Source organism: Sturnus vulgaris, chromosome 2 (assembly GCF_052056855.1).
Source record: "Sturnus vulgaris isolate bStuVul1 chromosome 2, bStuVul1.hap1, whole genome shotgun sequence".
Lineage (NCBI taxonomy): Eukaryota > Metazoa > Chordata > Aves > Passeriformes > Sturnidae > Sturnus > Sturnus vulgaris.
This window is the reverse complement of record NC_142244.1, coordinates 20,116,720-20,133,298: the sequence shown is the minus strand read 5'-3', so window position 1 is coordinate 20,133,298 and position 16,579 is coordinate 20,116,720. Positions and strand designations below refer to the sequence as shown.

The window sequence follows — 16,579 nt, the reverse complement described above, 5'->3', positions numbered from 1 at the left end:
AAAATAGTATAAACTTCATTAATTCAGGCTTTGTCTCTGCATGCAGATTCTATGTCACTCTGTCTTTGCTCGTATTTGGGTGCTATTATTACATAGGTACTGCCATCAGTGCTGCTCCCAGCGTGGGCACAATGGTATCAGCACCCAGATGCCTCTCGCCAGTCAGGATTTACTCCCATTTGCACACAAGAAGCAGATATGCTGGGAATTTACACCAGCAGGCACAGCCAGACTTCACAATGATTCACCAGATTGATGACACAAATGTAACTAAAAAAATACAATTTTTCTAAGCAGCCAATCTTGTAAACTTCTGTAGAGCTAATTCTGACGGGATGTGTGGAGCATGGAACACTAGGGCAGAAATGTTACCATCATCTCATCTCAGCATTTCAAGAGCTGTGCACAGGATTGCATTACAATGCCTGCCCTATGTATCAGGGCTGTACCAGAGGCTAGAAAATCCCACAGCAGGAAAAACACGATTCTGCAAACTGCTTATATGTAAAATCACCTAGCTCCTCCAATTCCCCATGGACAAGCAGGTGTGCTCAGATGCTGTGGGACCAGCCATGCCCAGAAAGGAGGAGTGCTCACCCTGGGGTCAGAGAGTGGCAGGCAGTGCTACAGCATAGCCCTGGCCCCTCAGTAGCCCCGTGGCCACCTCCTTGTCACCCCCCCCAGCTGCCACCAAATCCCAGCTGGGAAGCAGCAGAGAGGCTTGTACAGGATTGTGGAAACAAGGACAGGAAATATTTTGTGGCATCAGCTCCTGTGTAAGAAGCTGCTATGGGGATGTCTGTGGGTTGCCCATCTGCTGCTAGAGCAGAGCATGCCACGGCTGTGCTTCCAGCAGAGCATGGACTGAGCATCCTGGTTTTCCCTGCCAATTCCAGCCCTTGGTGACTGCCTGAGAATGCTCATATGCAGCTAAGGCTGACATTATCAATAATCATTTAGGCAGATTACTGGGGGCTCCTCTGTGTTGTCATTGTCTCATTCGCTTCTGTGCTTCTCATGCCTTTGCATGATTTGAACTGGAATCTACTTCTATGCATAGCATATATCAAAACCAGAACTGCAGCCTATCAAATGGCATCTCTGAGACAAATATTCTGAAAAGTTTGCTTTTGGGCCAATTCACCAACACCAGCTTCCAAACAGCTTGACTACAAGTGATGTTACTGAAAATCACGCCTGCTTAGCCATCCAACACTGGCCATGGACTATTCATTGCCAGAACCAATAGCTGCATTTGTTTTGTTGCTTTCCTGGGCAGTCCTGGAAAGCAGCCTACTACTTTCATGAAGCAAACTTTCTGGGAGTACACTAGAAGTGGAAAATATTTTAATTTTTTCTTAAAAACAGGTTTCGATGTAATGATGCAATCTTAAAAAATCTGTGTGGGTAGCCTCAACTTTTCATACTCCAGCTAAAGCACGAGGCAAGAGTGGACTCGTGATACATAAAATCAGTTTCCAATTATTATTTCACTCTGAGGGCTTTTTGCTTCTATTAGAAAGTTAATCAGCTACTCAGATCTGGATGCTCCGTTGCCTTGAAACAGTGGCAGAAGCTTTAAAGAATGTTTTTTGGTATTTCTAAAGAAGGAAAGCAGCCTGGTCCTTGAGCTGCCTTACAGTAGTTTCAAAACAGAATGACAAGGAAATGCATTTGCTATGCAGGAGGCAAGAGATGTTAAGACTTAAGCTTTGGCAAAGGAATGGCTTAGTAAAACTAAGCTGTACATCACAAGTCTAGTAGTTAATTAGACAGCTCATTAGAGGCCAAGTTTTCTTGGCATTCTAAATCCATCAGGAGCAGCTGGCTGGCTGCCATGTATACATGGCCTTGTTGTGAAGGGAGCAAACTGTCACCATGTCCTGGCTGGAGCAGGCAGTTTATTTCACCTGAACTGTGTTCTATAGTAGGTTTCAAAACAAGAATAAACTGTTTAGTGAATCCTGGCATTAGGTGAGAGCCCACTGACCAGATCCAAAACATGATGTGAGCACCAGCGTGGAGTTAGGTGGGATTTAAGGGCAGAAGAACATGTCCTCAGGTCTCCTGAGTTATCTACCCCTCACAGGACTTTCAGTTTGGGATCCTGTGGGCTCCAAAGTGCCACAGTCGCACAGTCTGGAACAGCTGGGCACTTTGCTTATTGGGGTTCAGATGTTTGATGTTTCTCCACCTTTGCCCCGAGGGAAGCTGAGCCTACAGAGAAGCACAGCTAAAACCTGTACAGCTCTGCTCACTTTTTCTTCTCCTCCCTTTGCAACAGCTTATCAGCTGGAGCCTTTTCCCAGTAAGAACATGATCCAGCTACAAATTCCTGCCAGCTAGAAGCATATTTTTTAGGACTGTATGGTCTACACCAGGGTCATTCCATGCACACAGGGACTCTGCCTGGAGCAGCCCCTGAGCCCAAGGTTCCTCCAGCCCAGGCTGCAGCTGAAGGGCAGGCAGGGAAGGGACCCAATTTTTGGTCCCTATTGCTCATCCTTCTTCTTTCCCACTGAACAGCCTGTGGTAAATCACAGAAACAGCCTCTCCATGCCTGAGGAACCCAGACCACCTCGCTCCACTCAGCAGCTTCAGGTCACGATTCCTCTCGTTCTCACCATATGAATTACTCACTAAACAGTGACAGACCTTTGGTCAGAGGGGTGGAAAGTTTCCTTAACACCTGGAACAGCTTACAACCTCCTGGTTAAGGAGCTCTCCTGGGAGGTGGGCGATACAGACCCAAAATCCCTCAAGCAGAGGAAGGAATTAAGCACGACTTTCCGACTTCCTGCAGCAGCATTCCCACCGCAGGGCTGGGCAGGGAGGGTGGGGGCAGCTGGGGGCAGGAACACACACATCCACCCTCCCAGAGCTTCTCTGCAAAGTGGGGGAACTTCTATTGGTGTCACACCAAGGTGGAATGGCACACGTGGTTTAAAAATGTTTTCACACGAGCAGAACGGATTCTGGGTTACTGCTCTGTCCTCCCCTGGCCACATTTTGAGAGGGTGGCCAAAGTCTGGTCACCTTCTGAGAAAAACCACAATGATGGTATCTGCCATATCTACCTAAAAAGCTCCCCAGTAGTTTAGCTTAAAAAATGAGCTCATTTGCTCTTGGGGTTTATATGATAAATATGAGCCTGAGGCTTGAGCATTTAAAAAAACAAAAACACACAGCTTTGTTACAGAAACTACAGGTTATTAAAAATATTGACAAAATGCACATAAAGCATTTGGAATCTGCACGGGGAGAAGTTTCAATTATGAAACTGGGAACTGACGACCAAGTAAAAATGTGTGATTTAAGCTGCCTAAGCCACAGTTCATTTGTGGGGAAACTCCACACCATGCCTCCAGATCAGGGTGAATCAAACTGCTCCTCTATCACTTATGTTCCACTTCGTTTTCCCTAGGGACATTATTTAAACGTATTGATGTGCAACAAAGTTGCTGAAAACACTGTGTAACTGATACACACATCCACTACAATTTCTTCACAGTAATAATAATTAACAGTGAAATCTACTCTACTGACCATTGGTACAGTCACTTGTTTTACTATTAGGGGATAATAACTGTTGGAAGATGATAACAGAGAAAATTAAAAAAAAAAAAAGAAAGAAGAAAGAAATAGAGCCAAAGAAAGCATGTGCTCCATGCAATGAAATTATCATCTACAGAGCAGAGATAATACAAAGCTTTCTGTTAAATTTCAACAGCACTGCCAGATGGACAGTTGAACTAAATCAAACACACCAGCCCCACATAATTACTGTGTAGAAAAAGGCAGGACAGTGGCCTTTGGCTCCAGCATGAACCCTCTGCTTGAGCCAGGCACCATGGCACTATCACAGATGATGCTAACAAGAGCTTAGGAAAGGAGTTTTTTCTTGCTCCTGATGTCTGTATCTACTGTGAGAAACATCTATTTTAATCTTCAGATGATTCAGAAGTGGGGGAAAAGGAAGAGAGCTGGATTTTGTCCAAATGCATTGAATAGTTCACTTGAAATTTAACTAAGGGCCACTAATGAAATAGATTGGATGAATTCTAGAGGATAATTGCAGAGCAGGCTGGACCTCAGAAAAAGAACAGTGTGAGTTCAACTGCAGTTTGCAAGTCCCATCTAATCTGATTTGCTGTGACAAATAATCTGGCAAGTGTTTTGTTGCACCCATAAAAATCTGAAGATAATTTGCTTCCAGCTTCTGCAAATCGTTCACTATAAAAAAAGCTGAAACAGAATAAACTCTCAATTTGCTGTTGACTTCACTGCCACTGAGAAGAAGTGATGAAGCAATGAATTCTAAATTTGCTGTTGACTTCACTGCCATGGACAAGTGATCTAATCTCCAGGGAAAGAGGGCTTTGCAAGCTCTTCCTCTTCCCCACCACACAGCCACTCCTCTGTGGGGTGGAGGACTCACCTGGCCTCCAGAATTGCATCCTTGCACCCCCATATTCCATAGAGGATGCTCTAGGATTTATGTGGCCCAAAGATTTACAGCTGCTGCCAAGGATTCAACCACAAAGTAGTCCAACAGCAGGGGACCCATGTACTCTCAAAGGCTGTTATGGTCAAGCTGCCTTGAGGAAATTTAAAAATATCAGAAAATTATCACGTTTTCTTACTGTCAAGTCAGACCTCTGTCATGCTTCATCTTGCTCCTCATGGGTCAAAATGAGAGATTGGGACCACTGGGAAAAGACACTTCTCATTATTAAATTTAAATAATAACTGTGGAGTCCAATTAAATTTCTGCAACATTTAGTGACAGATAATTTCTGTGTCCACTGAAGGTTTCCACAATGGCCAGACATGTAACTCTAGGGCTCCCTGCATTTACAGAGTAAACACAGGACCACTGCAGCTAATGGACCCTTGGCATCACTGATAAGCAACACAAAGCCTAAACACAGCTTTAAGATGTTGCCTCTATCACCCCAAACTGAATTCATGTTCCTATTGATTTACTATGATCTGCAGGATAATTGCTTTAAAGCCCTTATCCAGTTAAATACAGATTATGACCAGAAGTAAGTGGCTGTTTTAACTCAGAGTCAGTGAATTTCCTTCTAATTTTTTTTACATGGGAAGTACTTCCCAGTATCAATGATGATGATGACAACGATAATTTGAACTTATATAATGTGAACCACTACTAATTTAATAATAAAGGAGAGCTGCCAATACACTCTCAGTCTATCAATGGTTACCAATTTATCTTTAAAGAAATAAAGACAATCAAAGAGGATGAAGCAAAACTGCTGAATTCTGTTGGGATTCTTCCTTTATAAGGAACTCAAATAAAGCCCTCTTTTAGTGTAAAGAAATAACATCCAATCAAATGTCACTCTGGAACAAAGATGATTATTATATTAGGGATTTGTATGGCACCAGCCATGCACAATGCAGATTCTATCTACATAAAACCAATTCCATACAGCTGAGGCCATGCATTCAGCTGACAAACCATCTGCAAATATTATTCTGTTGACGGAGAGACACGAAGCCCAAGGTGGCCTGAGTTAGTAAACAACGATGGAAATTGTACCTCACTCGTCTGCCCAATGCCTGAAACCCAAGGCACTTAGAAAGAGACATCTGGGTGTTCAAAAATCAGCGTGACGATATTCAGAGCCCATCAAAACACGCAGCCACAGCTCGGCGTCTTGTAGCTTAGCAACCAACTTCATCCATCCAAAACAGAGTTGTAAAAGTGGTGCTCTCCTGCCAACTGCTGCCACTCTCATTGAAAAGCTAAACTGGAAAAAATCTCTCCTTTAGTTCAAAGTGGGGCTGTTTTCTTCAGGAAACATCTCCACTGCTTTTTCATCCTTTAACCCTTTTCGTGTTTACATTCCACAGGGAGCAAATAGATTCATGTTGACATTTCAAGGGTAAGCATATAAAAATCGTGTGGGCTCACACACGCTCTCTGCAAAGAACATCATGAACACATGTAGCAAGAAACTCCAGTCTGGTTCTTAATTCAGTCAAACACTGCCAAACAATGTCGGCGTGCACACAGCAAAGCATTAAAGCAGATTAAGTTGTCCTGAACTGCATCGAGCAACTAATCCCAGAGTTAAAGCTGTTAAAATGTAAACCAAGAAAACACAAGCCTGTGCTTCTTTTCTCATGAAGCAACCCTGAGTAGCAGTGCAAGCAACATTTGCATCTTAAGAGTGGAAGGAGACCACAGGCACTGCGGTGATTTGTTTATTCTATGCACCACTTACACCCCAGAGAGGTAATTCTATGCATAGCTTGAAAGACTTTGAAACTGTGGATTACTGATTAGCAGCACCCTCTTATTCTGGCAGGAAGGTGTCCATGCAAAGAATTACAGCTAAGCATCTGTAAAGCAACTGCACTTTAAAGTCACATCCTATCTCAACACAAATTAACTTAATAATTGATGTTAAGGTTCAAAGTCGCCACCCTAAGTGTTTCTGAATTGTCATATAGCCCAGGGAAGTAAGTAGGAATACCGGCAGAGAGAAACACTCCTCAGAGAGAAGTGATGGATTCTGGTCCAGGCTTAATAAACCGTTAGAAAAGTTGTTTATAGCAAACCCAAAAACATTCTGACCCAGTCTAGGTAGCCTGCTTTCATTCAGGTTATAGCGATAAAGAAATGAAATCTCTCAAATTGCACCGATGGGCTTTAAACTGCTAAAAAGGGCTCCTGTTGTACAAGTGATGCCTGACACAGGACCTAATGTTTCAACTATTTACAGCTATAAAAGCAAGCCAGGCACTTTTTTTCTCCCTTCTGGAGCAACTCCTTCCACAAACCATCCAAAGCATCCTTTTTGGCAGGCTCCTCCGATGTAGCAAAGCCGGAGAACTCAAATGAACGGAAAGTCATGCAGTTATTTTTTTCGTACTTGGGGAAAGGGAAAAAAAGAAAACACCAAACCCAAACCGCTGAAGGGATATTCTTACAGAACTTCATTGCATAAACTCGGCCACATGTCTACCAGAGCAATGTCCCTTAACGACCTCTGGCAATGTAATTAATCAACAACCCAGCGTGGAGCAACAAGGCACAGCTCTGCATGGGCAACACAAGCAGCTCCAGCCCACAGCTGATCAGGGCACCCTGATCAGGGGGACAGGACAGGGACTGCAGCCCCTTGCCACCAGCCCGGCTCGCTCAGCCTGTGCAGCCCTGTTTACCTGCGGTCTGTGTTTATCTCCTACACCTGAACCACAAGCGCTGCTGGCTTCCAGTGTGGTGGAGCTATTCTTGCTGGGAACTGCGTCCCAAGTCGCTCCACAAGCAAGACGTCTGTAGTCTTTAAGGTGCTCTCCACCACTTTGAGTAGCAGGTTTGTTTGGGGACTAATTTAGGCTAAGAAGTGCTATCAGCCCTTCCCGACTGGGCCACCTGTGCAGAGCGAGAGGAGCCAGGTGTTAAACATCATCTCCCAGGGACATGCAGGACGGAGCCATGCCTCAAGCAGAGGGATGTCAGGCTGAGTCCCACCATCAAAGTCATCACCTCTCCAGCGGGCTGGGGTCCCAGCACTGCACTGGCGTACCCACAGTGGGGGTGACAGCACACACAGGGCAGGGGACACGCACAGATCCCAACCCTCTGCCATCCCCAGCAGCTGTGCGCGGTGCCGCTCCCTGAGATGCTGCACCGCCCGATGGACGAGCCGGATCCAGGAGCGGGGAGGCAAAGCTGAGTGAGGTGCCCGGAGGTGCAGCAGCCTGGCCACCCCACGCTCGAGGGACACCTGGTCGCCACCACGGCCACACCGATGGCCAGGGCCATGCCTACCTCGCGGGTGAAGAGGATGGCGGCATCGTAGTGCTCCTCGTGGTCATCGTCCAGGCGGTTGTGCTGGTGCTGCCACTTGCAGAAGTTCTTGAGCGTGGTGGCGGCGTTCCTGTTGACCTCCAGGCCCTTCTCCTTGTCGCCCAGCGCCACCACCTTCACCACGGCCAGCCGCACGTGGTTCTCCAGGCTGGCGTGCGCGTAGAGCCGGGAGGCGATGGAGGCCAGGGTGAGCAGGTAGTGCTGCAGCCCCTTCCCGTACTTGCGCACCATGGAGGCGTCGGCCACCAGCAGCAGCTCCACCTGCCGGGCCCGGGACACGGAGCGCCGCCGCCGCCGCCGCCTCCCGTCCCCGCCCGCCGGCCTGGCGGGGTCCCGGGTCTCGCAGCTGGTGCGGGCCGGCACCGTCTCGAAGCTGAAGCTCTCCCTGCGGAAGACGTGCGGGGCGCGGGCCGGGCCCTCTCCGTAGATCCGCGCTCCGGCCTCTCCCCGCGCGGCGCGGCGCGCCGGGCGCACGGTGTAGCGGGAGCGGCCCACGGCGAAGAAGCCGTCGAGGCCGCCGCAGAGGTTGAAGACGGCGAGCGAGCGCGGGCTGCCGTCCACCGTGCCGCGGTAGTGGCAGCGCGGCCCGTCGCGCTCCAGGTCGAGCAGGAAGCGCTGTCCCCCGGCGTAGAGCACGTAGCCCGCCCTGCCGCCCCCCGCGTAGGTCGGGTCGAGGCGCCGCACGGCCCCGCGGGGCGGCCCGGGGGCGGGGGGCCGGGCGGGCGGCGCGCCGGGCTCGGCAGGTGCGGGCGGCGCGGCGCGGCCGGCACGGGCGGCCAGCAGCAGCCACAGCAGCGCCGGCAGCATCCTCGCCTCGGCGCGGGGCAGCGGGGCGGCGGGGAGCGTAATTGTGGTGGTGATAATGATGATGGTAATAACGGGAGACGGTGTCGGGGAGGAGGCGGCCGGCGGAGTTGAGGGATGGGAAGAAAAGGAGAGATGCGGGGAAAGGGGAAAAAAAAAATTAAAAGGAACAGCAACAGCAACAACAACAAAAAATAAAAATCAGAAAAAAAAGTTCTCCCTCCCGAAGTCAAGTGTGAGTGGGAGAGATAAAAACGTCAACAAAAGCCGCTCGCGTGTGAACTTTGTGTTTCTCTGCAGGGAAGAGCCGGGAGCACATGGAAGGAGAGAGAGAGAGAGAGAGAGAGAGAGAGAGAGAGGCAAAAAAAAAAAAAAAAAAATCCCAAGTCCTTGCTGCCGGGGAGGCAAAGTGAGGAGAGAGGAAAAGGAGGAGAGACGGCTCGGAGCCGGCAAGTAGAGAAGTTTGAGCACTTCCCACTCCTCTTCCACTCCTCTGCTGTAGTCACCGGATCATCACCAGCAGCAGGGGCAGGTCTGCTGCGACTCGGCACTTTGTCGGGCTCCGGTGGGCTCCTTTCCTTCTTTTGCCCTCTTTTGTTTTGAAGAGAAGGAGGAGAAGGGGAGAGAAGAAATTCAGGCACCCAAAACCGCCTCGATCGCCTCCGGTGAGATGGTTAAAAAGAAAAAAAAAAAAAAAAAAAAAAAGAAAAAAGCCCAAGAAGCGGAAAACGTCCTGGATTTCTGTAAAAGCCCCCTCCCTGTATCTTTCCTGTTGTTGTTGTTGTTATCCCCAGTCTGTCGATGTGAACAAGAGGAGAAGGGAGAGAAATGTGAAGATGAGAGGAGGTGGAACAATGAATTTATAGCGGAATGCCATCCTGCAATGGCAATTTCAACAATTCGTCACTGCAGGCTGCCTCTTAAAGGGAGAGCTTCAAAACCACCACTCCCACACTTCCTTCTCATTTAATCAGACAGAAGGAGAAACTTGAGGGGAGGCGGAAAGGGGGAGGGGGGGCGGCTTCGGGGGGAGGAGAAAAGCAGCGAGAGTGAGCGGGAGAGATGGAAGCAGGAGAGGAGAAGAGCCGGAGGAAGCCGGGGCACGGCACCGAGAGCCCGGCAGGAGGAAGATGTTGGGGGTGTGTGTGTGAAAAACGCGAGGTTCGCCCCGGATCGCCGGGAGCCGCAGAGCCGCGCCGGGCTCGGGATGTCCCCGCCGCTTACCTCGCGTCCTGCCGGGGCTGCGGCTCGCAGGGCTCGGGGACGATGAGGAGGAGGAGGAGGAAGAGGAGAGAGGTCTGTGCCGGGCTCCGGAGCCAGCGAGGGAGCGGGCGCGGCTGTCTCGCCGGGCTGATGGAGCCCCCGGGTCCCGCCGTGTCCCCGCTCGGCCCCAGCCCCAGCCCCTGCCCCGGGCAGCGCCGAACTTCCCGTCTTTGTCTGGGCAGCCCCTCTGCGCCCAGCCTGTCATTAAGTGCCGGCAAGCTGTCATCCACTCGGGCGGACTGACTGCCCCCAGCCCCGGCGGCGGGCTGGGCGGGGGGGAGGTGATGCTCGCCCTGACCTCCGGGATGGCTTCGGACCCTTGGATCATCCCCCCGCTGTCGCACAGACCCGCTGAGCCCGGCCCCTCGTCTGCCACCCCCTGCTTGGGGCTCCAGCAGGGACACAGGTGACTGCAGTCACCTTTGCACCTGAGCATTGCCAGTGGGCTGAGTGGAAATGGCAAACAACTCCTTCCCTGCCGAGGTCAGGGGCTGGAAGGGCTCCGGGAAAGAGAGAGCAAGGGGACCCCTGAGGATTCCGACTGATTGCCCCCTGCTGAGGTCCAGACCCCACACCAACAAGCAGAAGTGCTTACTTATCCCATGTTTCCGTGTCCCAAAACAGTACCAGGAACAGGTGCTCTCTGGCTGCAGGGCTCTGCAGGGATGCAGGTCTCCAATCTCATCCTCACCTGCAAGCAGCATCTCACTGCTGAACACTCTGCCTGGGAGAAAATGATGTGCACACCTGAAATGCTTGGCAGGGTCAGGATAGGTGGTGGGATGCACAGACCTGCTCAGCAAGTCCACCATTTCTTTAAGGAACAGCTTAACTAAAACCCCAAAAGCCTCAAAAATTAATATTCCCATGTAAATGATTGCATTAACAAAACCCTGAGGTTGTGCTTATGAAATGTTTAACTCACCAAAGTTTTACAAGTGTTCAATCTTCTTTTTCCATTTTTCTGGAAATAGTGATACCTGTGAGCTAAAGTTCACTTTTCAACCTCCTGGTATTTCTTTTTCTACATTTCCATGTTCTATCATACCAAAAAGTTTTTGACTAGAGTCAGTAAGTTACAAAATTAGTCAGAGTTATGTATTAGGAAGGTCACATTAACTTTTTTTGGGCATTAGGCCAGGACTTTTCAACATTTAAAAATTTAAACCTTTTCTCAGTTACTTAAACTTGTAATAAAGTTAAAACAGCAGAAAAAAAGTTAAAGGGAGAGAGAGAGAGGAGACATATTTTGATTGAAAAAAGAACCTGTAATTTTCTTGGATGAGTTTTACTTTTCCTTTGAGCCTAATGCATGTCTGCTCAGCACCAACAATATTTTTATTGACTTCACTGGGACCTGATCGAGCCCTGGATTTGCAAATCTATCTGGGTCCAAACTCCCAGATCCCCCTGGGAGAGGCGCTAGAGATGAGATCTGGGATAAGGAATGTATTTTGGATAACAACCTCAGCACATCTCATTAAAGAAGTGTTAGTTTGTCAATGAAAAGGCATATGGTGCACAAGAGGCCAGTGTAATGTTCTCCCAGGCTGCAGCCTAATTCCAACTGTCCAGCCATATAACCTTGGAAAAACAGAAATGCTTAGAAATGCTGGTGATAATTAAATGGTGTGTCCCACTGCTCATCTCTGGAGTTGTCTTTGATTTCCCAAATGACAAGAAGAAGTTGGCTAGGCTGCCTTGTTACACCAAGCAAGGATCCAGACTTTCCAGGAAGGTACAAATTATTTTGTGCAAATTATCCCACGGATTAGGAAATCGGTCCTGTTTACGTTTCAAAACTGCAATAACTCAGCACAGCAGTGCAATAATGGAAAGATGGGTCAGTCATTTCTCGTGCAATGAGAGGGAACATCTTTTAGTCTGAGAGCCTGGATGTGTAAGGATAAATCACTGGAATGAATCATCTCTTTCCTCACACTTTTGCCCTCTTAGCCTCTTTTTACATTTCGAGCAACTGCCTTTAAACAACAAATCCTGTTAGCATGTCCCAAGTCGTGGATGACACTAAATCCTTGTCAAACAGCTCTGACCTGGAAATTTCAAGGCTGACCTTTCCCAACTGAGAGATAGAGAGCCACAAATCCTCGATTAGCTTCGAGGCACAACACAAGTCTTGTACACTTTGGATCGGATTCAATCCTGATGAAAGAAGACACAATCCTCTGGAGTCTCTGGGAGCTACAAGCTGCTGTCATTAAAGTTGTGTTTCACCCCCTGGGTTTGTCCATGAAACCCTTTAGGATCTTGCAAATAACAGCCTGGGTAGCAGGGGATTCCTGATCCTATAGTGTCTTAGTCACATTAGAAACTTTGTTCTAAGCGTTATAAACACTCACATGAAGGAGTAGCTTGAGAGATGTGGAGATACTGGAAAAGTTGTTAATGATTTTATCCAGGTGTCCTTCCAATTTTTTATAAAAAAGGTCCTGTTTTATATCACCTTTTTTTCAATGCTCAGGCACATTAGAAGGGGTTAGAAAACCATGAATCCAAGGTCCTGTGTGTGCCTACAGCCCCCTGACAAGTAGTCAAGGCCTAGCAGGGATGTCCTACCCAGCAGCACCTGTCTTTCACCATTAATTGAACTCTTCCTTCTTGGAAATTAAAATAATTCTGTTCAGTTTTCGTTGTTCTGATGTTAGGACTGTCTGGCATTTCTATGTCATTGCATAGGGAAGATGGCAATTACTGTGGGAAGTAACATTTGTGCTGTAAAATTATAAGAAGGCTGAATCAAACCCAAGAAATTTACCTGCCCAAAATGTTCTGAATACAAAAAAACCCCAGCATTTCATAAACTTGTGATTGAGTCTGGGTAAGATCCTATTCAAAAATCTACCTGTAGGAATACAATTCTTAACATAGGACAGCTTTGTCCATCCTGAGGGTCAAAAGCCTCTCTTCTGTTAACTTTATAGGAAGTTTTAATATGATGGTGGTCAGAGGGATGGAGCAGCTCTGCTAATAAGGAAAGGCTGAAAAAACTGGGATTGTTCAGCCTGGAGAGAAAAGACTTTGGGGTGAATTAATGCAGCCTTTCAGCTGTTGAAGGAAACTTAGAGGAAAGATGGAGCAAGAGTATTTATAAGAGCCTGTAATGACAGGACAAAGTGGAACGACTTCAAATTGAAAGTGAGCATATTTAGGTTAGATATTAGGAAAAAATGTATATTCTGAGAGTGGTGGGGCACTTGAGCAGAATGCTCAGAGAAACTGTGGGTGCCTCATCCCTGGAAGTGTCCAGGGCCATGGTTTGTTGGTCTTATGAGAAGTTTTTGCAGTGCAAGCATTATGATTACAGTGCTCAAATCTGCTCATCTTAAAGCTTCCCTTCAGTGATGCATTAAAACCACTGAAGAAATTTATTTCTAAAGGGCTCATTAGTAAATAAAATAGTCATTATTAAGTAATTTTGCAAAGAATTCTTAAAGATTAATATTTTAGGCTAGCCTTCTGGAAAGGACTAGATATTCAAGCTAGGATAGAAACATAGGGAACATTGTCCCTTTTTTAAACTTTATGTCTTTCTGTGGCTTGGATGCTGTGCAAACCCACTCAGATGGAGCCCTCTTGGCAGCTGTTTTGAATGGCTTTATCTTGCTTGTTGATATTGAAATGGATTTGTGGGTGATAAATAAGACAACACCACCGTTCTTGGTGCATCCTTCTCTTCTTGCCTGTGGCAAAGGCAGCTCCCTGTGGGCTGTGCCCTCTCCCATTTCCACACTGGCATTCCCTCCACACACACAGCTGGCATTTCCAAGGAGTCCAGGACAAAGGTTCTACAGGCCTTCAGTTATTTATGTGAAGGTCAAGTAACATCTACCTCAGAAAAACAATCAGAAAGTATTTTCACAAGGAAGACACAGGCTGTTCCTCAGATTCTTGGATGGCATTAGCCAGGTTGTACCTTTGTGCCCCTCACAAGCCACCCCTGCATTTGTAACTGGCCAGGCTTTTCAGTTTAAACAAAAGAATGAACTTAAAGCAGTCATAGGTGGCCAGGAATACAGGTGTTTTTGGTGTGAACAATTGTGGCTTTAAGGCAAAATGTTTTACTTGCTTCTCTATGGTCAATGACATCTTCAAGGGAGCAAAGGAGATGCCTTTGCTTGGGGTTGTTTTTTTTATAAGTGGCATGTGCAAGCAGTGGATCAAGAGGATAACAGTTCCAGTAGGCTGAAAATTTTACATTTAACATCAGCTTTGTTTTTCTGTCAGGGCTGAGGAGGCAGCCACGAGGGGTGTGGAGTTAATGTGGGTTGGGCACTTTTAAAATACTGTATTGTTTTACTGTAACAACACAAGAATATTGTGAACTTGTGGGTACTGTATCAAATTAAAATAGGAAACTTTCTGAGGGCTGGCTAGAAATCAAATTGTTGAGGTATCATGGAGGAGAAAAAGAGATTTCTGCAAGATTAAACATAAATACAAATATATCATGTAATAAAAGTACATGTCTTACAGGTATCCAGGAGAGGGGTGAGCTGATGGATCAAAAGAAACAGAGGGATTGTCCAGTCGGGGGAGAAGGAGGTGCAAATGACAAATTGTATTTCTTACATTTTCAGGCATTAACCTGGAGAATAGACTGGAATGGGGTCCTCACCTCCCAACAACTGCTGCAAGAAAATGGACTCACATAAGCCATAACACAAGTGAATAATTGTGACCATTGAACCTACCATGAATTTTGTTGAAAAACACATGTTGGGTGGAGGCAGTGCTCTGCAGGAAATATCACATGTTAGTAGAGTAAGCATCAGACCCTTCTCCTTTTTCATTTTCTGAACAGCAGCAAGATAATCAGAGGAAGGGTAAAATGTTAAACTTTCCTTGTAAAAAAAAATGACACTTGTTATAAAAATACATTTTAAGGGTGCAAGATATGCATGTGATGTATTCTACAGCTGTTCCTTAAGGAGTAGAAGGCCTGAAAAACTCTCGAGTGTAGTTTATATGAGAAGCAGCAGACATTTAATTAATCTCAGTCCTAGAATTTTACAGCCAATATGTGGTCTCTGAACATCTCTGCTCTAGTTAGCAGAACATCTGTAGTAGAAAAACAGAGCTCAAATAAATCTGCATTCTCTTGTACCCCTCCAAACCTTACCACTTTTTGTCATTATTTCTTTAAATATTTTTCCAAGGATGTGTATGTTCAGTTTCTCCCTGTCCTCCCAGCCCTTCTTTTGCACATAGCCTGGATATAGATCCTATGTTCTGAAACAGCTAGATCTGAAATTCTGAGGCAACTATAATTTAAAAAAAAGCCTCAAATATTGCTTTTTAGAATTATTTTCTTTTTCAGTCAAGTTCTCAATCGCTGCAAATTGGGATGGTTCCACATGGGCAAATTGTTAGAGGCATAGCTTTATGAATTTACACATCTATAAATGATATTCCAGTACTGGAGGTAGAATATCTTTTTCCATGTCATCTGAGGCATAAACCAGAAAATGTACTTCCCTAGACTTCAAAGTCAAAACTGTAAGAGTGATTAAAGAGAAATTTAAAACAAACATTCTCTTGCCAGATCTCACCTGGCATTCATACACACGCTCCACCACTTCAGAGATCAAGTTCTGCTTGCCATGTGCACGGATTTTTCCATCTCAGTCCTGGTTGCCCTGAAGCAGGGGGAAGGAAGGGCTTTGCAGGTCCTGTGAGGAAAGAGGGAATGCTCTCAGGTGGCACCACTGCCTGGCCCAGAGCTACATCTGCCTTATCCTCCTCCAGAGATAAATCTTTGCCACGAAAGGGGAAGGTGGACACCCTAGAGCTGGCTCTGCCAACATTAATCACCAAGCAGGACCATTCTGAGAGCTCTTGCAATCTAAGAGAACTTGTAGGTGCTCCCAGGGTGCTTCTGGGGTAGGGTCAGGATCCTGCTTTTGGAGGGTTTCTCCTGTTACCTCCAGTGGCTGTGCTTTGGTTTGCACCAGGGAGGGGTCACAGAGGGTTCCTTTGGGGTGAAAACTCAACCAGAAATCAGTTCCCATGGGCACACAGGGCACAGGAATAGAGAGAGCAAGACCAAATAAACCCTCCTGAAGGGGTACTGAGTGGGTGCCACGTCCTGAGCCAAGAGCTCCACATCCAGATCTCCCATCCTTCCTAGAGCAGCCAGTCCTGCTACTTTAGAGAACACCAGGCTGCAGTGTCAGCTGAGCCCTGCACCATTTTCAAAGGTTTTAGACACTGTGCAGGCTGGGATGTTCCATCAGTAAAGCAGGGATGCAGCTTTTGGGATATATTTTCCTGTCTCTAACAGTGGAAAGCGTCCCTTTAATGATTAGCACAGACATGTTAATGATCAGCACATACATTTTAATGTTTAGCACATATCTTGCAGTGCACTCATTTCCCTCAGAAGGGCTGGGAGGTCCGTGTGCCATTTAAATGCTATTTTAGTCTTATTTTAAGGGCTTAAATGGGTCTCAAATGATGCATTAGGCTCAGGCTGGCCTTGGGCATAAGGGCACGATTCACCCCAAAAGAAAAGCCCAAACACAAGTCCCATCACAGCTGCAATATTCATTTCTGGAAGGCGCCCAGCAGGTCTTATCCAAGCCACTACAGACAGGCAGTTTGAGTTTTTCCAGTTCCTAATGATTACACAGTATCCTGGAGTCAGTT

General features: G+C 46.9%; 1 protein-coding gene across 1 annotated transcript in view; it reads right to left on the bottom strand.

Annotated features, from left to right (window-relative positions):
* Positions 1–9,661, bottom strand: part of ADAMTS5 (ADAM metallopeptidase with thrombospondin type 1 motif 5) — a 34,102-nt gene extending 24,441 nt beyond the window's left edge. The window contains exon 1 of the mRNA XM_014892024.2: positions 7,808–9,661. Coding sequence (XP_014747510.1) covers positions 7,808–8,653 — 846 coding nt within the window. The 5' untranslated portion in view covers positions 8,654–9,661. The remainder of the gene's footprint in view (positions 1–7,807) is intronic.
* Positions 9,662–16,579: the final 6,918 nt, after the last annotated feature.